Source organism: Squalius cephalus (assembly GCF_949319135.1).
Source record: "Squalius cephalus genome assembly, chromosome: 6".
NCBI lineage: Eukaryota > Metazoa > Chordata > Actinopteri > Cypriniformes > Leuciscidae > Squalius > Squalius cephalus.
The window spans coordinates 46,532,069-46,553,000 of record NC_137127.1 but is presented as its reverse complement, the minus strand read 5'-3'; the positions used below and the strand labels follow the sequence as shown (position 1 = coordinate 46,553,000).

The 20,932-nt window shown below is 37.6% G+C and overlaps 1 protein-coding gene across 1 annotated transcript in view; it reads left to right on the top strand.

Moving 5' to 3' along the window:
- The window catches only part of LOC307159769 (leucine-rich repeat and fibronectin type III domain-containing protein 1-like protein), a 170,557-nt gene extending 150,565 nt beyond the window's left edge, over positions 1-19,992 (top strand). Inside the window, exons 3-5 of the mRNA XM_079873361.1 lie at positions 821-2,197; positions 10,743-11,394; positions 17,869-19,992. Of these exons, the coding sequence (XP_079729487.1) occupies positions 821-2,197; positions 10,743-11,292 (1,927 nt within the window). The 3' untranslated portion in view covers positions 11,293-11,394; positions 17,869-19,992. The remainder of the gene's footprint in view (positions 1-820; positions 2,198-10,742; positions 11,395-17,868) is intronic.
- Positions 19,993-20,932: the final 940 nt, after the last annotated feature.

The following is a 20,932-nucleotide window of genomic DNA, read 5'->3' as shown; positions in this document are numbered from 1 at the left end:
TAGAACCATTGAAGAAGAAACCAGTTCTTCCAAATTTCATTCTTTCATTCATTCTTTTATTTTTACATCTCAATAAATTTGAGAAACATGCATTCACCAGAAGACAGAAATGTATTTTTTGGTGTACTGTCCCTTTAAACAATACAGCTAGACGAACAGTTTCATGCATAATAGTGTAGTTTGCAACTGCAGATGTGGAAAATGCATACATCATGTTGTTAGTAAAATGTTAATGTGCTAATTTAATTAGGCAAATGTGCATACGGAGTGAATACAAGTCCAGTTGGGCATTGGCAAACTTTGATACATGCAAGTAGTTATCACGATGTCTGCTCAGTTTTACCTTCCCACTGTCTTAATGTGTCCAACATTATTTGCATGTTTAATACAAGCATTCTCTTAAACGTGTGCATGTGTGTGTGTGTGTGTGTGTGTACATGTTTTTCAATCCCGATGGGGACTTAAACCTGAATACACACAGACTCATGGGGACTCGTGTCACTGTGGGACCTAAATTGAGGAAACAAGCTTATAAATCATACAGAATTCATTTTTTTGTAAATATGCATAATACAAGTTTTGTGTGATGGGTGGGTTTAGGGGTAGGGTTAGTGTAAGGGGACAGAATATACAGTTTGGACAGTATAAAAACCATTACGTCTATGGAGAGTCCCCACAAAGATAGCGAACCAGACTGTGTATGTGTGTGTGTGCATGTGTGTTTGGGAAGGTTATAGTGTGTGGAGAGAGATTCCCAGACAGAGGGAAGCGACTCAGCATGAGAGCTAAAGCGTTTGTCCCTGTGTTCTGGTTCCTGCAGGATTGCACCCATGGAGCGGCTGCTGCTGGTCCTGGCTCTGTTCTCCATGCCGTCCCACGCCATGCTGTGTCCCAAACGCTGCACCTGCCAGAACCTGCTGCCCTCCTACACCGTCCTGTGTGCCAAAACCGGCCTGCTCTTCGTCCCACCTAACATCGACCGGCAGACCGCCGAGCTGCGACTGATGGACAACTTCATCACCACCCTGCGCCACCGAGACTTCGCTAACATGAGCAGTCTCATCCACCTCACGCTGTCCCGAAACACCATCAGCCAGATCCAGCCGTACGCCTTCGCCGACCTGCAGGATCTGCACGCGTTACATCTCGACGCAAACCGGCTCACGGCGCTGGACGACACGCATTTACAGGGGTTGGTGAATCTACGACACCTTATCCTCGCAAATAACCAGCTTCACAGCATCTCGGAAGGAGCCTTTCAAGACTTCCTAGAAACTCTCGAGGATCTCGATCTTTCTTATAACAATCTGGTGGATTTGCCGTGGGACACTATATCTATGCTATCCAGCGTCAACACTCTTAGTTTGGATCACAATCTCATCGACTTCGTGCCTGAGGGGATATTTTCAAATCTTCACAAATTGGCTAGACTGGATATGACATCCAACAAGCTGAAGAAGATCCCGCCAGATCCTCTGTTCCTACGCATCCCGGTCTACGCCAAAACAAAAGGCTCGCCGCTAACCGCGCTAGTGCTCAGTTTCGGCGGGAACCCGTTGCATTGCAATTGCGAGCTGGTTTGGCTTCGACGCCTGACGCGGGAGGACGATCTGGAGACGTGCGCGTCCCCGCGAGAGCTAGCGGGAAAATACTTCTGGACGATTCGCGAGGAGGAGTTCGTGTGCGAGCCGCCCATGATCACTCGGCACACGTCTAAGATGTTCGTGATGGAAGGTCAAGAGGTTAGTTTGAGATGCCGCTCCATCGGAGACCCCGAGCCGACCGTCCACTGGGTCAGTCCTGACGGGAAGCTGATCGGGAACACCTCGCGCACCGTATGCTACGATAACGGCTCTCTGGATATCATGACGGCTACGGTGAAAGACTCCGGCGTGTTCACATGCATCGCGTCCAACGCTGCCGGAGAGGCTACGGCTCCGGTGGAATTAGTCGTGAACCCTTCGCCGCATTACGACCCCAAACTGGAGCCTGAACCGGGACCCTCGGACATGCCGACATCCATAAAGTCCAACAGTAGTGGAAGTGGAGGCCAGTCTCGAGCGGATCAGCGGGTCAGCGTCTCGGAAATAACCTCAAGCTCAGTGTTGATCCGCTGGCCTCCTCAAAGCCACATCCCTGGAGTTCGCATGTACCAGATCCAGTACAACAGCTCCACCGATGACATCCTCATATACAGGTGAGATTCGTCTCAGGTTCTAGAGATTAACACAGAGCTTTCTGTCATCTATGACTTGCACCAGTGTTATTTTGGTAACACTTTAAAAAATAAGGTTCATTAGTTAACATTGGTTAACTACATTAGTTAGCATGAACTAATAACGAACTGCACTTATACAGCATTTAGTAATCTTTGTTAATGTTAATTTCAACATTTACTATTAAAATTTTGATAGTTAATGCACTGTGAACTAACATGAACAAACAATGAACAGCTTTATTTTCATTAACGAACATTAACAAAGATTAACAAATACAGCAACAACTATATTGCTCATGGTTAGTTCATGTTAGTTAATACATTAACTAATGTTAACTAATGAACCTTATTGTAAAGTGTTACCGTTATTTTAGTCAGGGTTATTGTAGTTAGCTAAACCTGAAACTTTTAGACTACACAATATGTTTGTTTGTTACGATACTCACTGTGTCAGATTATGTGCTTTTGACTCCTAAATTCTTGCTGTGTCGTGGACAAGAAACATGTCAGACTACACGACCAATCATCACTTTAATGACGTCTTTAATGTCTTTAATGACGTGTGTGATGTTATAGAGAAGTCGGAGTAATAAACATGTAAGTCTAAACACTACGTCAAACGGATCGTTTCAAAATCAGGCTGTTATTGTGGAGTCTGAACCCGGGATAAAACCATATTGTTTTGTTTGTTTTGTTTTTAAATATTTTTAAAAATATAAAATATTTTTTTTGCTTGAAATAAAAGATATGTTTACTGAAATAAAATAAAAAATATATATACATATATATATATACTTTATTTCAGCTAGTTGCCAATGCAACTTTTTTCATCTTGATGTAGTTTAACTTTATGTACTAAAATAACTAACACTAAAAAACAAACAAGCAAAAAAAAAAAAACGATTTAGACATTTAAAAAAAAAACTATTAAAAATGAAGAAATTCACAACTAAAATTAAAATGAAAATGGAAAATATAAAAATGTAAATATTCAAAATATCAATAAAAACTATAATAGTATCTCAATAATAATAAAATAATTAGAATAATGAGATACAATTATTGTACTATTATAGTTGTTAAGAGTTTGAATTGTTAAAATGTTTATATTTTCTGTTATTAATTAAATTTTAGTTAAAGTTTTAGTAATTGTGTTTTATTATTATTATGTCTAGATATTTTTTATTCATTTTAATTTCAGTTTTAGTTATTTTATTATTTAAATCAAATGAAAATGAGAAATATTTCCTTGGCAACTAGCTGGAATAAAATGGGATTGTATGTCGATTAACGTTAATGTTATGTCTAGTTGCAGCATTTTTGTATGCTTTTAGTTTTAGTTAACTATAATAACGAGGTTTGCAGTGACAGCACTCATGTTAGTGGTACTGAGGACGTGAGCGGCGTGTCTAAAATGCTTTTATTTTAATCGATGCGTCTGCACATATTGATATTTTTGATGCACTTCTCCAGACACTTTATCATCCCCTTCCATAAGAAATAAAAGCATTTTACCAATATTAATTAAATGATTTACAGATATATGTGATATATATATTTTTTTTATTCAGAGCCAGCTCATGGTTTCTCTTCTCTCTGATCTGCTCATTTAAATCAGCTTTTGCCTCTAATGTATTCCCAGGAATATCAACATTATAATAATTATTATCATATAATTAAGTTAAAAATAAAGTCGTGTACATAGTTATCCACCCGAGTCAGACATCAAGCTCACAGCTGATTCGGCCTGTAATCTCTCTGGTTGGCGTACATGTAACGGAAGTGTTTCGAAAAGATTTATGAAAACATTGCAATGTGACATGGAGATTACAGCAGTTTAAGATTCAACTAATTCTCTTAAATCAATGGCAAGCAAAATACATGCAGCTTGAAAGTCCAAATTTACAATGAAGTTTGTTGATATGAAACTCATAAAATGCAAAACATTTATAGATTTTAGATTGTTTTTAGTAAAAAATCTCTGGTTCTGAAACGCAATATTTGAGAGAGCACTGTGGATGGACTATCTCCCCAAATGGGTTTTGAATCTGGGTAATTCTGCATTAGATAAACAAATTGATTCTGTCTTTGTTCAAAGGGAAAGGCTGGCATCTGAGACTGGGGGTGTTAATGGCTTATGGCGCAATCCTATTCAGATAGGGGATGAAACATTGCAATTCCTCTGATGAATACAAATGGACCTCAATGATTGCCAGCCAACAAAGACACAACAATATCATGAATGCAATATATGAAACACATCCATACTTTTGTTCTGTGCTAATCAAAGGCTCCTTCCGACGGGAACAGCTGTTTTAGGGTCTCTGCTCAACATGTCAGAAAAGCTCTTGAAGGATTTTCATTAGTGCGTTGACAGATTGGCTTCCACGGTAATACTTTCAGGCTGATGCAATTCAAACCGAATTTTGCAAAGCAGGATCCGCAAGCAGACGCATTGACACCCTTCAATAAATCACAGCGCTCGAGGTGCGCTGAGGAAGACCATAATAACAGAATAACAATAGAAGCCGCGCGTCGAGCGCTTGCCCTCGTTTCTGATGCTCCGGAAAGATTACAATGAAGGCGTATTTGCATTGATGTTGAAATATGTCTCATATTCAAAACCCAATATTCTTCGTTGTACTATATTAAGAGGATATGTTTTGGGTTGCGTGTCTTTATGCGGACACTTTTTAGCATTCACCCCACTGCCAGTGACGGCCATGATTCCTCACTGAAGGCCTCTGTAAGGATGTAATTAACTCCTGCGATAATCCCTGTGGATAGATTAAGAGAGAAGAAAAGATACATACAGAAAGCAATTTGCTATTAATTATGGAAAAGGCAAGGGGAGTTCTTTGGTTTATGGAGCTGCAGAGTAATCTAAAAATCTTTCAGAATCAATTAGGAATGCATGCGGAGAACTCCCCGTTGACAGCGAGCCGGGTTAGAGTACAGATGACTGCGAGGTGGTGGCTGAGGTGAGAATGTAGAGTGTAAACTTTGAGCTGAAAAGACAGGTTATATTTGAAGTGATGTGTGGGTGAAAGAGCGCTGGAGGCACAGTGTGCATGATGCCGAACGAAGACCTGAGTGAAGTGACGGTGTGGAGTGCATTTACATCGACATGCGTTCTCTTCCCAGACGCTCTCTTCCAGCCACTGACAGGACACTGGAGGCTCTTCTCGGACAGTTTGCTCTACAATGTGAATTGCATACACCCATATCGAAATCACGAATTTTTAAGGCGTTGTGTTTATTTAAAAAAAATTAAGTATCCAGATAAGACCGTATGATGTGTTCATAAATTGAAAAAACCCTTTATAAAAACCCGTAGGAAAACCAGTGGCCTCATTTCTCCCTCATCCCTGCAGAACTCTATTACATGATGTCGCAATGTTAGTACATTCATTTGTAATAACACTATGGTTAAAATTATAATCAAGTATGTTAGTTAACACATCAGAATAAGTGTACTTCTATAAAGCATGACAGGAGATTATTAAAACATATTACAAATGTATTTTAAAGTAAAACTGTTTGTTTTAAATTTGACATTATTACAAAGTGCACTTTTTTAAATGTGTACTCGTGTCTTAAGAAACATATGCACTTAAGTGGCCTTTTATTTCATTAATGCTACATTATCTGCAAATGCACATTCCAATATATCAGGGCTGTCAAGAGCAATGAAAGAAATGGCTCTTTTTAACTTCAAAACTCGGATTCATTCAGAAATCAAACACCGCTGTGTGTTGCTCAGAGGCGGACGACAGTTCTGCTGACAAAATTCAGCAAAAACAGACAATATTGTGTGTAAAATATATCACAGTATTAACTTCTTTATTGAACTGTTGTATAAAATCAATGTCACATTTGCACTCGTGTTATTTAGGACAAAACAGCACTCGTGTGATATTGCTTAACTATGTCATATGATATAAATATGAGATAAAAACTCATACAGGCTTTTGCCCTGAAATCTTACATTTTAGGGCCATTATAACTGCATTATATAGACTCCATCAGTGAGTTGATGAATGTAAGATGAACTATATAGATCTGGGCGGGTGCATTCAGTTATTTTAATATGTTATTTTCCCATGATTAATGAATTAAATGAACGTGTTAAATCGACAGCCCCCGCGTGTCTGTATATATATATATGAAGAGTTCAGATGTAAAAGCCTCTAAGTGCCATCTGAACTTTTCTTCTAGAATGATCATTTTTATAAAGCTTGTATATTTAAGTTCAGTAATTTCACTTAAATGACTAATAGGTAATTTGCATTGCCATTTAAGTGAAATTATTGAACTTAAATATACAAGCTTTATAAAAATGATCATTCTAGAAGAAAAGTTCAGATGGCACTTAGAGGCTTTTGCATCTGAACTCTTCATATATATATATTGGTTGCATTCATTATATAAAATGGATAAATATACCAGCACAGTCTTCAGAATTTCTCCCTTTGTGTTTTACAGAATAAAGAAAGTCAAACCGGTATTTATTTCTTTTTTAAATAGAAAAACTGTTCCTTTAGAAACAGAAGCTGTAGGTGACGAGGGTCTCTGCTTGAGAATGTCACTGTTAGCTCTCATTATCGCACCTCATCTTTCTCACATTCACATTGTATCTTTCTCTCTCGCTCGCTCCCTTTATTATGTCCCTCTTTATTTGCATGTTTTCATCTTTGATTTAAGCCTCTTTTAAGTGGGTAATTAAGCTGTGCGAGCTCCTTCAGAAGACAGTGAGATGACAGGGTCTCTGTGCCAAGTGACACGTCTCCAGAAGAGCTTGAACCCTCTCGTCCACTTACAGTGACAGCTCAGAGACAGAGGAGCATCAGTCTGACCCTCCACGCTTAAAAACACCAGTGCCTGCCAGAAGCGAGAGGGATTTCTCCGTATAAATCCATCAAATGCCCTGAGAGGATCCCGAGGAACAGACTGAAGAGAGATTCCTGGATCTGCTCATTAGCACAGGACACAGAGCTGTAGCTTCTCCAAACCTACGCTTATTAAAACTCACTGACAACAGTGTTTAACGGTTATGAGATATAAGGCGATGCGTGCGGATGAACATGCAGATCCAGTTAGGACAGGACAGCTAATCAGTGCTCACTAAAAACAGTACATTTTACAGTAATAAGTTATTCATGGGAGTTTTTTGTGATACTGTATATCTATTTAAAGTCTATTTTATTATTATTTGTAATTGTTTTATTAAATTGTGTATTTAGTATTAAATAATGTAATAAATGTATTTCAAATAATTGATTTTAACAAATGATTTTAATATTTAGTTTTATATTTTACATTAACTAAACATTTCCTTAGTAAGCTGTTATAATAATATTCAGATTGGATTTAATATTTGACATGCTCTGGTTATTTATTTATTCAGAATAATTTATTAAAATGTATGTATTTATTTTGAATACATTGAATATTTTTAGATTTTACATTAATTAAAAATGTCCTTAGTAAGCTGTTATAATAGTATTCAGATTGGATCTGATGCTCTGGTTATTGAAAGATAACCCTAAAAAAGTAAACAATCATATACAATATTTACTAGCTTCGTCGTGTATTACAATCTCTGATAAAAGTGTTGCCCCATCAAAAAGAAAACATTGGGCCAATTCACTGCTGATATGATGTAATTTCATATGCGTCTGTTTGTCAATAGCAATCAAAAAGAGCGAGCGGCTCTCCACAGTGTGTAAGCAGATAGCAGTACACACACTTACACACACACACACACACACTCATGCACCATTACCTTCACGGTCAAGCCCTCGCTCGCAGACGCAGCTCGGCCAATTACCCGCGGGGTCAAATGCAAAAATATGCGGTCATGCTCAGGGTCACACACACACACACACACACACACACACACACACACACACACACACACACACCCAGGGTGAGGAGCACAGCGTGACTCAGGTCTTCATCTTCATCTTCACCTCAGAGCATCAGAGAGAAGAAGTGCAGAGCTGGACAGAGTCTGCTGAATAATGCACATAACTTCACCAAACCTGCAGAAAGCATGATCCTCCTGCTCATGGCACTAGGCTTGCATAGATTAGATTCAAAAATATATATATTTGGTAACACTTTATAATGCCTGTATAATGTATTATAAATGCACTCATTATGAACGCTGCAATGCTAGTTAAAATGCATTAGGCTATAATATTTGCAGATTACTTGCTACGCACGAAATAAAAAAGTATACTTTCTAAAAGTGTTTAAAAAGCATTATAATGTATTATAACTGTGGCTGCAGTTTCTCATTAAATAATGTACAAGACATGATCAATGCATTAAAATACTTGTATAATGCATTAAGTTTTTACCAGCTTTTTACCAAGTTAAGTTTTACCAGCTATTTCAATCTTTGAATGAGTTATGCCGTTTCTTCTGGTGCTTAGTTTGGGAAAATAATAGTGCATGTTTAATCAGTACATTTACATTTAATCTTTCATTTGAAAAATGTATAACACCTGCATTATTTAAAAAGAAAAAAAAAATCTACCTTTTGTCTGGTCACTTTGGTTGTGATGTGATACAGTCAGATTATATTTCATAGAGTTCAACGTGTTTTATTTACTCAAGCTTATTTCTACACTGTTAAAAATTACCTGTAAATTTTACAGTAAAATATTGGCAGCAGGGTTGCCAGCCAGCTACTGTATTTTTTTACAGTAGTGTTTCTGTAATTTGAATTTACTGAATTTTACTGTACTCTCTGATTACAGTAAATAATTGTATTTTTAAATTGTTGTATTTTTTTTACAGCAAGCTACAGAATCTCTGTATTTGCTATATCTAGAGGAAGTATGTAAAATGCAGTACAATATATTTTCCTGGCAGCTGAATTTTAAATGTAAATTATTTATCAAAGTGCATTTACTATTAATTGTGGACCCTGATAGCTAAAATAAAATTAAAATCATGTACAAAAACCTCCTCTCCTTTTTTTTTTTTGTTTTTTTTTTTTTTTTGCTAATGTACTAAAGCTCGCTGACCCCTGATGAAGACAGATGAAGTTTTTCGACACTGTTGCTCTTCTTTACTCTGTCCTGTAGGCAGACACAGTCTCTCGGCTGCAGATGGCGCCGCACAGAGCACATGTTAGGCCTAAATCTACTCTGACACGCGTCTCCCTTTGGACAGCATGGCAATATTGTAAACACTGTGTGTTCATGACAGCCATCTGCCCTGAATTCAGTTCTGTGCAGTTTAAACTAAAACTCTCAGAACATTTGTTCACTTCACTTTCACCGAAAGTTTGGAATGAAATTATTTAATGTTTTTGTTTTTAAGAAGTCTCTTCTGCTTACCCAGGCTGCATTTATTTGATAAAAAATAAAGTAAAAACTGATTTATTATTCCAATGTAAAACAGCTGTTTTCTATGTGAATATATAAGGTGAACGTGATTTCACCAAGTACCACATGTTCCCTGGAACAACTTTCCAATCAACCAATCAGATTTGAGGGACAAGTTTACAGTTTATGTCAAGTTTAGGCTTAGACCCAGGGTGAGGTGCTTCAACATCAGTGTTATTCACCTCTCATTTCCCTCTGATTTTAGGGAAAAGTTATGGGTAGGGTTAGGTTTCGGGGTAGGGATAGGGTAAGGACTACATTTTGGAACAGGAATGTTATTCCAGGATCAACAAAATATGTTGATCCAGGAACATGTCTTGGCAAAATCACAGTGACTGGATATATAGTAAAGTGTAATTTATTCCTGTGATCAAAGCTGAATTTTCAGCATCATTACTCCAGTCTTCAGTGTCACATGATCCTTCAGAAATCAGTCTAATATGATGATTTGATGCTCAATCATTATCAGTTATTATTGGTGCTCAATTATCAACAATTGTTCTTACTATTATCAATGTTTTAAAAAATTGTTTTGTGAAAAACATGAATAGAAAGTTAAAAAGAAAAGCATTTATACGAAATAGAAATCTTTTGTAATAGTATAAATGTTGATAATGTATTTACCGTCGCTTTTGATATTTTGTTTATTCACCATTGGTAAATAAAAGTATTAGACTAATTTATCTCGTTCTTTTTAAATCTCACCCAAGACTTTTGAATGGTAGTTAATCACGGTTTCCACAAAAATATGAAGCAGCACAACAGTTTTCAACACTGTTAATAATCATAAATGTTTCTTGATCATCAAATCATCATATTAGAGTGATTTCTGAAGGATCATGTGACACTGAAGACTGGAGTAATGATGCTGAAAAATCACAGGAATTAATTACATTATACAATATATTCACATAGCAAACAGCTATATTAAACTGTAGCCTTATAATATTTCACAACTTTCACTGTATTTTAAATAAAATAATTGCAGCCTTGGTGAGCAGAAGATGCAGCTTAGAAGTGCATTTATTTAACCTTTTAATGCATCCCCCCTCTCTCTCTCTCTCTCTCTCTCTCTCTCTCTCTCTCTCTCTCTCTCTCTCTCTCTCTCTCTCTCTCTCTCTCAGGATGATCCCCGCCTCTCACAAGTTGTTCACACTGAGTGATCTGGCCTCGTCGCGGGACTACGAGCTCTGTGTCCTGGCGGTCTACGACGACGGCATCACGTCTCTCACCGGCACGCGATTGGTCGGCTGCGTGTCCTTCGCCACGGAGCGCGAGTTTCGCCACTGCCGCTCCATCCACGACCAGTTCCTCGGCGGCACCATGATCATCGTCATCGGTGGGATCATCGTGGCCTCGGTCCTCGTCTTCATCTTCATCCTGCTGATGAAGTACAAACTGCACAGTCAGCACTACAAGCAGAAGGCGGCCCGCGTCAGTAACGTTTGTTCTCAGACCAACGGAGGCCAGCAGGGGGCGTCATCGGGCCCTCCTCCCAGATCCTCGTCCTCCTCGGGATCCGCCAACAAGCCCTCCGTCCCGCTCGGGTCGGACCGACAAGACGGGCCACACGGCCTGGACGGGGGTTACGGGGCACTGAAGGGAACCACGGTTGTGGACTTGAACCCGGAATACGGGAAATCCGTAAAAGAGGACGACTCCATATCGCAATAACACAGGGTTCAATCCCGCCTCCCTTCCCATTCTCTTCACACCTCAACCCATTCAGTTTTGTTTTCTGTTGCCACGTCTTACTGAGGATTTCTCCTGTCCAAGGTGAGGACGATTTATCTATTATTTTTCTCTCCTCTCCTCTATCTGTTAAGGATTTGTTGCTAGGTAACTGGTTGCCAGCGTGATAGAATCTCCCCTCAGTGCTGATGCAGAGGTTCTCCAGATCTGTTAATTAGACCTCCTTTAATGGATAAATTACAGGCGTACCGGCTCTGCTGTCTGTCTGTGTCAGGGCAACGGGCCTAAAAAGATTTCCCGAACGGTACGGTGCGTTTGAGACCACTATTTAAATTGATAGCCTGACAGTTGTTAAGCTCAATAGCATGCATTTGAATTACAAAGGCGTAAAATTGAAATGCTATTCCTAGTTGGGATGTTTGCATATGGTTTACACATTTCAGTACATTAGGCTCATGTGTATGTTATGCATATCCCTGCTGAGTTCCCAATGGTGCTATTTTCCTTCGCGAGGTGCAGGTCATGCGTCTAAATATTGGTATTTTGCAGAGACTGCATCTGAATTATCACTTCATCACAGTATTATGAGTCCAAGCCAGAGTTTAGGCACATATATTCACACAATACTAGGGGTGTTACGAAACCATCATGTCACGACTTGATATAAATCACGATACTGAACTCACGAGACAATATTATTGCGATACTCCAAGACATATGATAAATGGTCAACAACAAAAAAATAACTGTTGATTAAAATGCTAAATTTTATATTACATTGTGTGTGTAAATGAACAGGCTTGGACTCGGTGCTGGAAACCCAAAGCACAGGACAATAGAGACACCAGAATAACAATATTCATGATTCTGAAGCTGAAAATACAGAATTATTTTATACGAATATGCTTGATCTCTGTCACTGACTAGATATATTTAAAATAATGAAGGACAGTTTTTACTGGTAACATCAGACATTTGGCGTTATCAGGACACACAAATATCCCCCATTGCATTATTATACATTATATTCAACATTATATATACTAGTTTAATGTAGTACTGACACTGAAACTCTGTAAACGTGATTTTTTTCTGACACAGTCATTTTTATTTTGGGCGAACTATACACAATACATATTGTCACTATCCACGTTGTATTTTTGATACCGATAAACTAAACACATCTCTTATATTGGCCAATGTAATCAATATTATGCATCCAGATGCTGTACATGTACATGTACAATACATGTCAACTTATTTTACTAACCCGAACCATCTTCTAACAGTCTAGTAATACTCTTATGACTGCTAGTTGACATGTAGTTGCAAAGTTATATATAGTCTGAAGTGGACTATTGAAATAAAGTGTGACAAAAGCATGGCACAAAAACACAACACATCCAAGGGAAGTAAAGTAGAAAACTACATTTCTGTCACTTTTCCCTGCTTCTTGTTAAAAGACGTCTAATAGCCGTCCAAACACAGCCTAGACGTCTAGGCTAAAACAAGGGAAAATTTGGGCTTTCAGTGAAAATTGAATAGATGTCTAAACCATAGCCCAAGAATAGACTAGTCATCAATTAGATAACAAAGTAATGAAATGGGTGAAGAAATGAAACCAAACACCTTGTAATCACTGTTAACTCTGCTCACATGATGGAATATCAAACATCTCGCAAGCTATTTTGGCAAAAACAACATGTAACCAAATCCGAGGTTATTTTGGCTAGAAATGGGTCACTCATAGCCGGACTATATCAGGTCTATAGTTAACCTAGACCGTGAAATGACGGCTATTGCTTGCTGGGCAACCACCAGCACAGCGGCAGCGCTAGAGGCATTGGTTTGTATTCGAGTTGTATTTGTATTCAGTCAAAGCCCTGACGCCCTTGGAGGCACAGTCTATGTTGGCCTGGTTCCTCAATCGTACAGCAGTGTGGATAATACACAGCGATGGACACCTCAGCTCTCCGGTCCAAGAGATGAGTCCATTTAACATGACCAGGAGAGAGCCATCTCAGTGAATTGGTCACAGATGCCTTCGGTTGGGAATGAAGCGGATCGGTGGGAAACAGCTCCTCCAGCGGACAGGAATCTGACGCCGCTCGACTGAGAGTCGAAGGGCAGAAGTGTCTCTCAGGAGAAACTTCACAAGGCTTCTGTGGCGTGTGAAGTTAGGGTGAACAATGAGTGATCATATCTGATCAGGGTCAAAGATTTCTCGAGCTTATGAGATAAATCACCGGTTTTGACCTGCAAAAAGCATCCATGTTTTAATCAGCACCTCTGGATCACATCTGGATCATGTTTCGCTTTATTCGTCTGGGGTTTGAAATTAACTTATTTACTCAGTTACGGGCCATTCAGAACCTCTATTAGCCAAAACAAAAAATAAATGTCAGAAACAACCCAGATTATAATCCATGAATTTACTGTTTAGACTTTAATATATTTAGTATTAATACTGATTTTCTGAATCATTGCTTGCGTATACCATAAAAATATCAGTGATTTATCTTTTAAAACAGCAATTATTTAAAAATAAAACTATTGTGTATTAATAATTATATTTAATAATGTTTTACAATACAAATACAAAAAAAAAATATATATATATATAATAACTATTTTTGTAATAATAACGTTTTACATTAACTATGAATTAAATGCATGTACACATTTTATAGATGTGACACTTTTTATGCTAACGTTGGACGCTCCTTCATCGTTTAGGAATCATCACTCGCTGGTTATGAGCTTTTGGAGTCATTTATAAGTTACGAGCCAGTGAGCTGTTTTTGTGACCCTGGACCACAAATGGGTACATTTTCTGAAACTGAGATTTATACATCACCTGAAAGCTGAATAAATAAGCTTTCCATTGATGTATGGTTTGTTAGGATAGGACAATATTTGGTCGAGATACAACTATTGTAAATCTGGAATCTGAGGGTGCAAAAAAATCGAAACATTGAGAAAATCTCCTTTAAAGTTGTTCATTTATGTTGGCGATTGTGCTGCATTCACTCACAAAAATACATGTTTTATATATTTACGGTAGGAAATTTACAAAATATCTTCATGGAACATGATCTTTACTTAATATCCTCATGATTTTTGGCATAAAAGAAAAATCGATCATTTTGACCCATACAATGTTTTGTTGGCTATTGCCACAGATATACACGTGCGACTCGTGACTGGCTTTGTGATCCAGGGTCACATTTGTGTTATTATTTTCAAACCTGCCTGTAGCTCATTTGAGTGCTGATTCATGATCTAACATTTTTGATGGACCATAATTGATTAAAATGCAGGTCTTGTTTCTAAAATTAAAGCACAAGTAGAGCTCCTTCTCCTATTAGCTTCTGATGGATTTACATTTCCTTTTGCTCAGCGTGAAATGGGACAGATTAGGACGTGGAGGGGATAGAGATACGAGGCCTGGAAAAGAGCTACGGAGATAGCAAACGCACTATGATGGAAGAAAAAGGGTTGATATGAGTATTGTGATGGGGGTTTAGAGATTGAGATAAAAGGGTAAAGGCCTGGTCTCTCAGATATTGAGACAAATGGGTTGATCTGTGGGGTGAGATGTTGCAGAATACGAGAAGACACATAGTAGAAGGCAATTACTATTTGTTCTGCGCAAAATGAGCCGCAAGCTCTCTTCTCCTTCCCTGCCGACAGCCGATGCGAACCAGAATCCCTCCAGGCTGAAGCAGGGCACGCTAAAAATAGCTGTCTGAATGAGGCCTAGCATTAGCGAGCTCACTGCATATAACTAGCTAACCGCAACATATCAGGCCTTGGAGTCTCTGTTAGTTCTGAATTAAATCTGGGAGGAAAGTCTGAGTAAATTGATGATGGTTGGAGTTAATGAAGTCGTTAAATGTCCAATTAGCATGCGCTATGTATAGTCCCTCGCTCTGTCTGTTTATGCAAGCTCAGCCGGTGTTGTGAGAAAATTGTTTGCGTATCCTTGGGTGCCGTTTCCTCTGATACGGATTAAGTTTAGTGTGATAATATTTGCTGAAATGGCACTGTGTTAACGTGTATGTTTACTGGACAAAGCCAAGCTACAATTGCAATTATAAAGTTAGTCATTTATTTTACATAATTTATTCATTTACATTTACATTCATGCATCTGCCAGCTTTTTATCCAAAGTCACACTGCAAGATGTACATTTGATCAATCATCTGACATGGTTAGCGCCATGAATCTACTGTTTGAGTTACAGGATTTAATTAGTTAGTTAGTTGTTTGGTTGGTTCGTTGGTTCCCCTAGTGAAAAAGAGAGAGAAAAAAAACTATACCAAAATGTATTTAAAATACATTTATTTCATACTAAGTATACTACAAGTCCATTAACATATTTACTGACATAACGCTTGAGACTTACTGATATAAAAATTATAATTAAACTTTATTTGGAGTACTTCTTTATTGCACAAGTTAATTAGTTATATACAATTAGTCGGTTAGTCGGTCGGTCAGGTCGGTCGGTCGGTTAGTCGGTCGGTCGGTCAGTTAGTTAGTTAGTTAGTAGGTTAGTTAGTTAGTTAGTTAGTTTGTTAGTCAGTCAGTCAGTCAGTTAGTTGGTTGGTTAGTTAGTTGGTTAGTTAGTTAGTTAGTTAGTTAGTTAGTCAGTTAGTCAGTCAGTCAGTCAGTCAGTCAGTCAGTTAGTTAATTAGTTTGTCAGTTAATTAGTTAGTTAGTTAGTTAGTAGGTCAGTTAGTTAGTCAGTTAGTCAGTCAGTTAGTTAGTTAGTTAGTTAGTTAGTCAGTTAGTCAGTCAGTCAGTTAGTTAGTTAGTCAGTTAGTCAGTCAGTTAGTTAGTCAGTCAGTCAGTCAGTCAGTCAGTCAGTCAGTCAGTTAGTTAGTTAGTCAGTCAGTCAGTTAATTAGTTGGTCAGTTAGTTAGTAGGTTAGTTAGTTAGTTAGTTAGTTAGTTAGTTAGTTAGTTAGTTAGTTAGTTAGTTAGTCAGTTAGTTAGTAGGTCAGTCAGTCAGTTAGTTAGTTAGTTAGTTAGTCTGTTAGTTAGTTAGTCAGTCAGTTAGTTAGTTAGTTAGTCAGTTAGTTAGTCAGTTAGTTAGTTAGTTAGTTAGTTAGTCAGTCAGTCAGTCAGTTAGTTAGTTAGTCAGTCAGTTAGTTAGTTAGTTAGTCAGTCAGTTAGTTAGTCAGTTAGTTAGTTAGTTAGTTAGTTAGTCAGTCAGTCAGTCAGTTAGTTAGTTAGTTAGTTAGTTAGTTAGTCAGTCAGTTAGTTAGTAGGTCAGTTAGTTAGTAGGTCAGTTAGTTAGTTAGTTAGTTAGTTAGTTAGTTAGTTAGTTAGTTAGTAGGTCAGTTAGTTAGTTAGTTAGTTAGTTAGTTAGTTAGTTAGTAGGTCAGTTAGTTATTCAGTCAGTTAGTTAGTCAGTTAATTTGTTCAGAGATTCACAAACTTTTTTTGTCAGCTGAATCCCATTGACCTAAAGTATTTACCCCCTGATATGAAGTCAATTTTTCAAGGATTTAATAACACATTTGCATATTCACTCTGATGACAATTAACTGTCATGTGACATGCAGGTAAACATTATTTCAATTTTATATTTTATGATTCAATTAATTATTAGCTTTCCATCAATTCCTGAACCCCAGTTTGGGAAACCCTGAGTTAGTCAGTCAGACTTCACAAAAACAGATAGTCATACTAAAGTGTTACATCACATTTTAAATCGTTTTAGTCTGACTGAAATCAAACTTTTACACTTTCAGAGTGTGTATAAACACACTCAGTGATTCTCCCGGCCCAGTTTATACCTGATATCACATCACAAGTGGTCAGGAGAATCCGGTCACTGTTTAAACACCTCTTGTGATCAGATTTCAGTGGGAGCCACTTATAATGTCAATGTTTCCTGGGAATCGATCCCACAACTTGAGTGTTATGCTTTTTAGCTACATGAATGAGCATATAAAGCCTTAAAGGTATTAAAAAAAAAAAAAAAAAAAAAAAAAGCACTTTGTTGCATTTTATATGTTAATGATTGGTTTTAATTTAGCAATATTTGTTATCTTTATTATTTATTTATTTAATAAAATAGATTTTAATTTTATTAATATTTTAATTAAAAAAAACTTTAAAATAAATTTTAATTGTATTAATGATTTTTTGTAATCAAATGTTTTTAAAAAAAAAAGCAATTATAAGCTAAAGCCCTTGAATATATAGCACAGTGGATGATTGACAGGTGAGTTGGTGATCATTCATGGGCAGATTAGCATTTACTACAAATACCATGCGGTCACATGCATTTCTGACTCTGAATGTGGTCAAAACATTATAGACCCCGTTTAGACCTGCAATGATCACCCGAGATGGATGGTAAGGCGTAAACATGTATAAAATCACTTTATTAGAGGAATGTCTTTACTGTCTTTTCCCTTTGAATGCATTCAGACCTGTCCGCTCAGACCTCGCTTATTCCTTTGCATTTCATTTGCAGACTTTAATACCTGTTTAAATGTGTTAAGCTGCTGAAGCTGATCTCTTGCCTCTGTTGTTTTTCAAGGCAAACTCACAGTCTGGAAGCTAAATGCAGAATGCCAGATTAAATGGGATTGGATCCAATCTATTAGTAGGACAAGCTGCGGTCGGAAGGCAAATATAACAGGCTCTCCGTGTTCAGTTTTTATGCAAGACTCTCCCCAGACCGTGGATATTATTATGTTTCATTTTAAACCAGAGGTTAATGCCCCGAGAGAGAGGAATCAAATCATCAAATCATTTTATGGGAAGAGACAATGAAACTCTTTGGGAATACGTTGCGGTTGTTTTTTTGTGAAGATGTTGGAAATGTTTTGACTAAATATCAGTGTTAAATAGCAGCTCCGATCTCTACGATGGTCCAGTGCCAAATGATTGAATCGTGTGGATTTAATGTTCTCCCGCAGGCCCGTGTGGATTCAGGCTTATCAAAGTTCGATGAAATATTGATGAGTCGGTATCAAGTTAACATTTGTGGACCTTCAGGAGCACTTTATTATGGATTCCTCTGTATTGTCTCTCCCGCTCTCTTTATTGGGAAACTGAACACTGGGATCGATATCCAGCTGATTAACAAACATGGGGAGTGTGTTCTTGGGATCTGGAGATTAGGTCAAACAGGAGAGGCACCGGCAGAACATTGATTATCACGATGCACTAAAACTTTCTGAATCTCCCGTGTCGACAAGGATTGACGGTAAGGCACTTTTGAGAACTCATTATCTGACAAACAAGACTATGTGAAAGCAGCGATAAACACACTGAAATAAATACTGTTCTTTTTTTCCCTCCAATTGACCGTGGACGTATTTGTATGTGAAGTACACCTTCAGCCATCTCTGATTTTAATCATTTGATTTCAAGGAGAAAATAATAAATAAATAAAAATATGGGATGGAATTTTATGCTTTCATAGGTACTCTATGTGGATTTATAAAGAAATAAAGTATTTTTCTTCAAGGCTTGTGGAAAGGACTTTTCATTAACCGAGATTTTTTATTTTATTTTTTCCTGATACTCCCTCCACTGCGCATTGGTTTGATTATTTTCATGATGAAACATATTTAAAAGGTTTTTTCTTCCAGCAGGTCTTCAGGGCTGAGTGTAAAGAAAGTTAAGTCAAGCATACTGCAAATCATATGCTAGTGATTTTCAGTCTTATGCATTACTCATAATCTCAATATTCTTGAGAGAATGTTTATCTTGTTGCACTATGGAGTGTCAAATGTTTACAAATGCATGGATTATTTGTAGCCAAAGGCGTTCATGCTAATGGAATGAAGCCGTAATGACTCGCATCACCACATGGTGTCACTGCACACACACTTGCTCGTGTCCCGTCCTGAAACATTGGACTGATGACTTCAGTTCAGTTCCTGATCATGGTACGTTACAGCGTTATTATCAGAACTTTAAACAAAGTGTATGCTCTTCCTTGTTTTGATATTGGTTATATGATTGAATGTGTTCTTATGACAATAGGAAGTAAAATAGCATGGATTATTAACATTAACTAATTCACATTAAGGAATTGTCTAGGTTTCTTTTGTTTTGGCCATTTTCAGAGGGAACGACACACCTCATCTTGTTCTAAATTCTGCTCAAGTTTCTGTTATGATGACGCCGACGATCATGCGAAACCCCTGCCGAAACTAATATAGTTTCAGTGAAAATCACAATGTTTGTGTATTCCTTGAGACTAATACACCAGAGACGTTAGAAATCATCATGCTGTGGCTGTTATTACCCACAATGCCTCAGTTTGTCGTTATAGGGAAGTTTATCAGAGTGAATGTGCCACACAGATGCCAGAGGCCGTAAAAAAGGAGAATGATGCCTTCTGATAAACATGCAAATGAATCCTAATGCTAAAATTACCCAAATGTTGACCGCTACAGGGCAGCGGAGCTTCTCCAATAATCTTCCCAGCACCGAGACACAGAGGCTCTGAGAGACCGTGGACACTTTGGGATACTCTGAACTTTTGCATCTTTTGTTGGCGAGATCAAAAAGTCTATAGTTGCCAGATCTCAAGAAAAAAGCTTTAATTCAATTATTTATCTTTTGTTTTTTTTTTTTGTTTTTTTGTCCAGACAGATGTCTTTTCCATTATTATATTTTTTACATAATATAATTTAAATGTATGAATACGTGCAAAAAAAAAAAAAAATCCTTCTTAATTGTATTTTATTTTATATTAATTTATTTTATCACAGGCAAATGTATTTTCAATAATTATATTATTTTACAAATATAATTTAAGTCTTTGAACTAATGAATAAAGCACATGTTTGCTTGCTTGCTTTTTTTTTTTTTTTTTTTTTTCAGGCAAAATGTCTCTCTAATATCTCTCTCTCTCTCTCTCTCTCTCTCTCTATATATATATATATATATATAGAGAGAGAGAGAGAGAGAGAGAAATATATATATATATATATATATATATATATATATATATATATATATATATATATATGTGTGTGTGTGTGTGTGTGTGTGTGTGTGTGTGTGTGTGTTTACAAATTTAATGCAGTGCCTGAACACACGTAGGAACTAATGAATTAATCCCTCTCTCTCTCTCATGCTGTCACATATGGAAAAGGAAAATAGCATGCCTTTATGGATAATTGGAATAGGAGAGGGACTGAGGGAAGCAGAAACGCTGGATGAACATGAGAACAAACTATGCTTAGCGGTTGGTCATATTTCATGTTTGCCCAATGGGGACCAAGCACTATTAGGCCCAAATATGCGGCTGTTTTCTGGATATATAATACCCAAAAAAGCAACCAGTGACTGGCCGTATTTCTAAACGCCTTCTAAGCAAGAGCACAGTCTCTAGAGGAAGAGTTTACACACACAGAGCTCTTCCCTTTCTCTCCGCTGTCTCTCATAATCACCGCGACTCCCACACACACAGCCGGTTCACAGTGTAATCTGATAAGAGTCTAAACACGCTGGAATAAAGGAGCGAGTTTCTCCAACACAGCTGAGGCTGAACGGCATTAACAAATCAATGCGTCTGAAGATCTGTTCAACTTCAGGCCTTCAGGTCATATTTCATGAGGATGGTGGGATGTTGCACATGT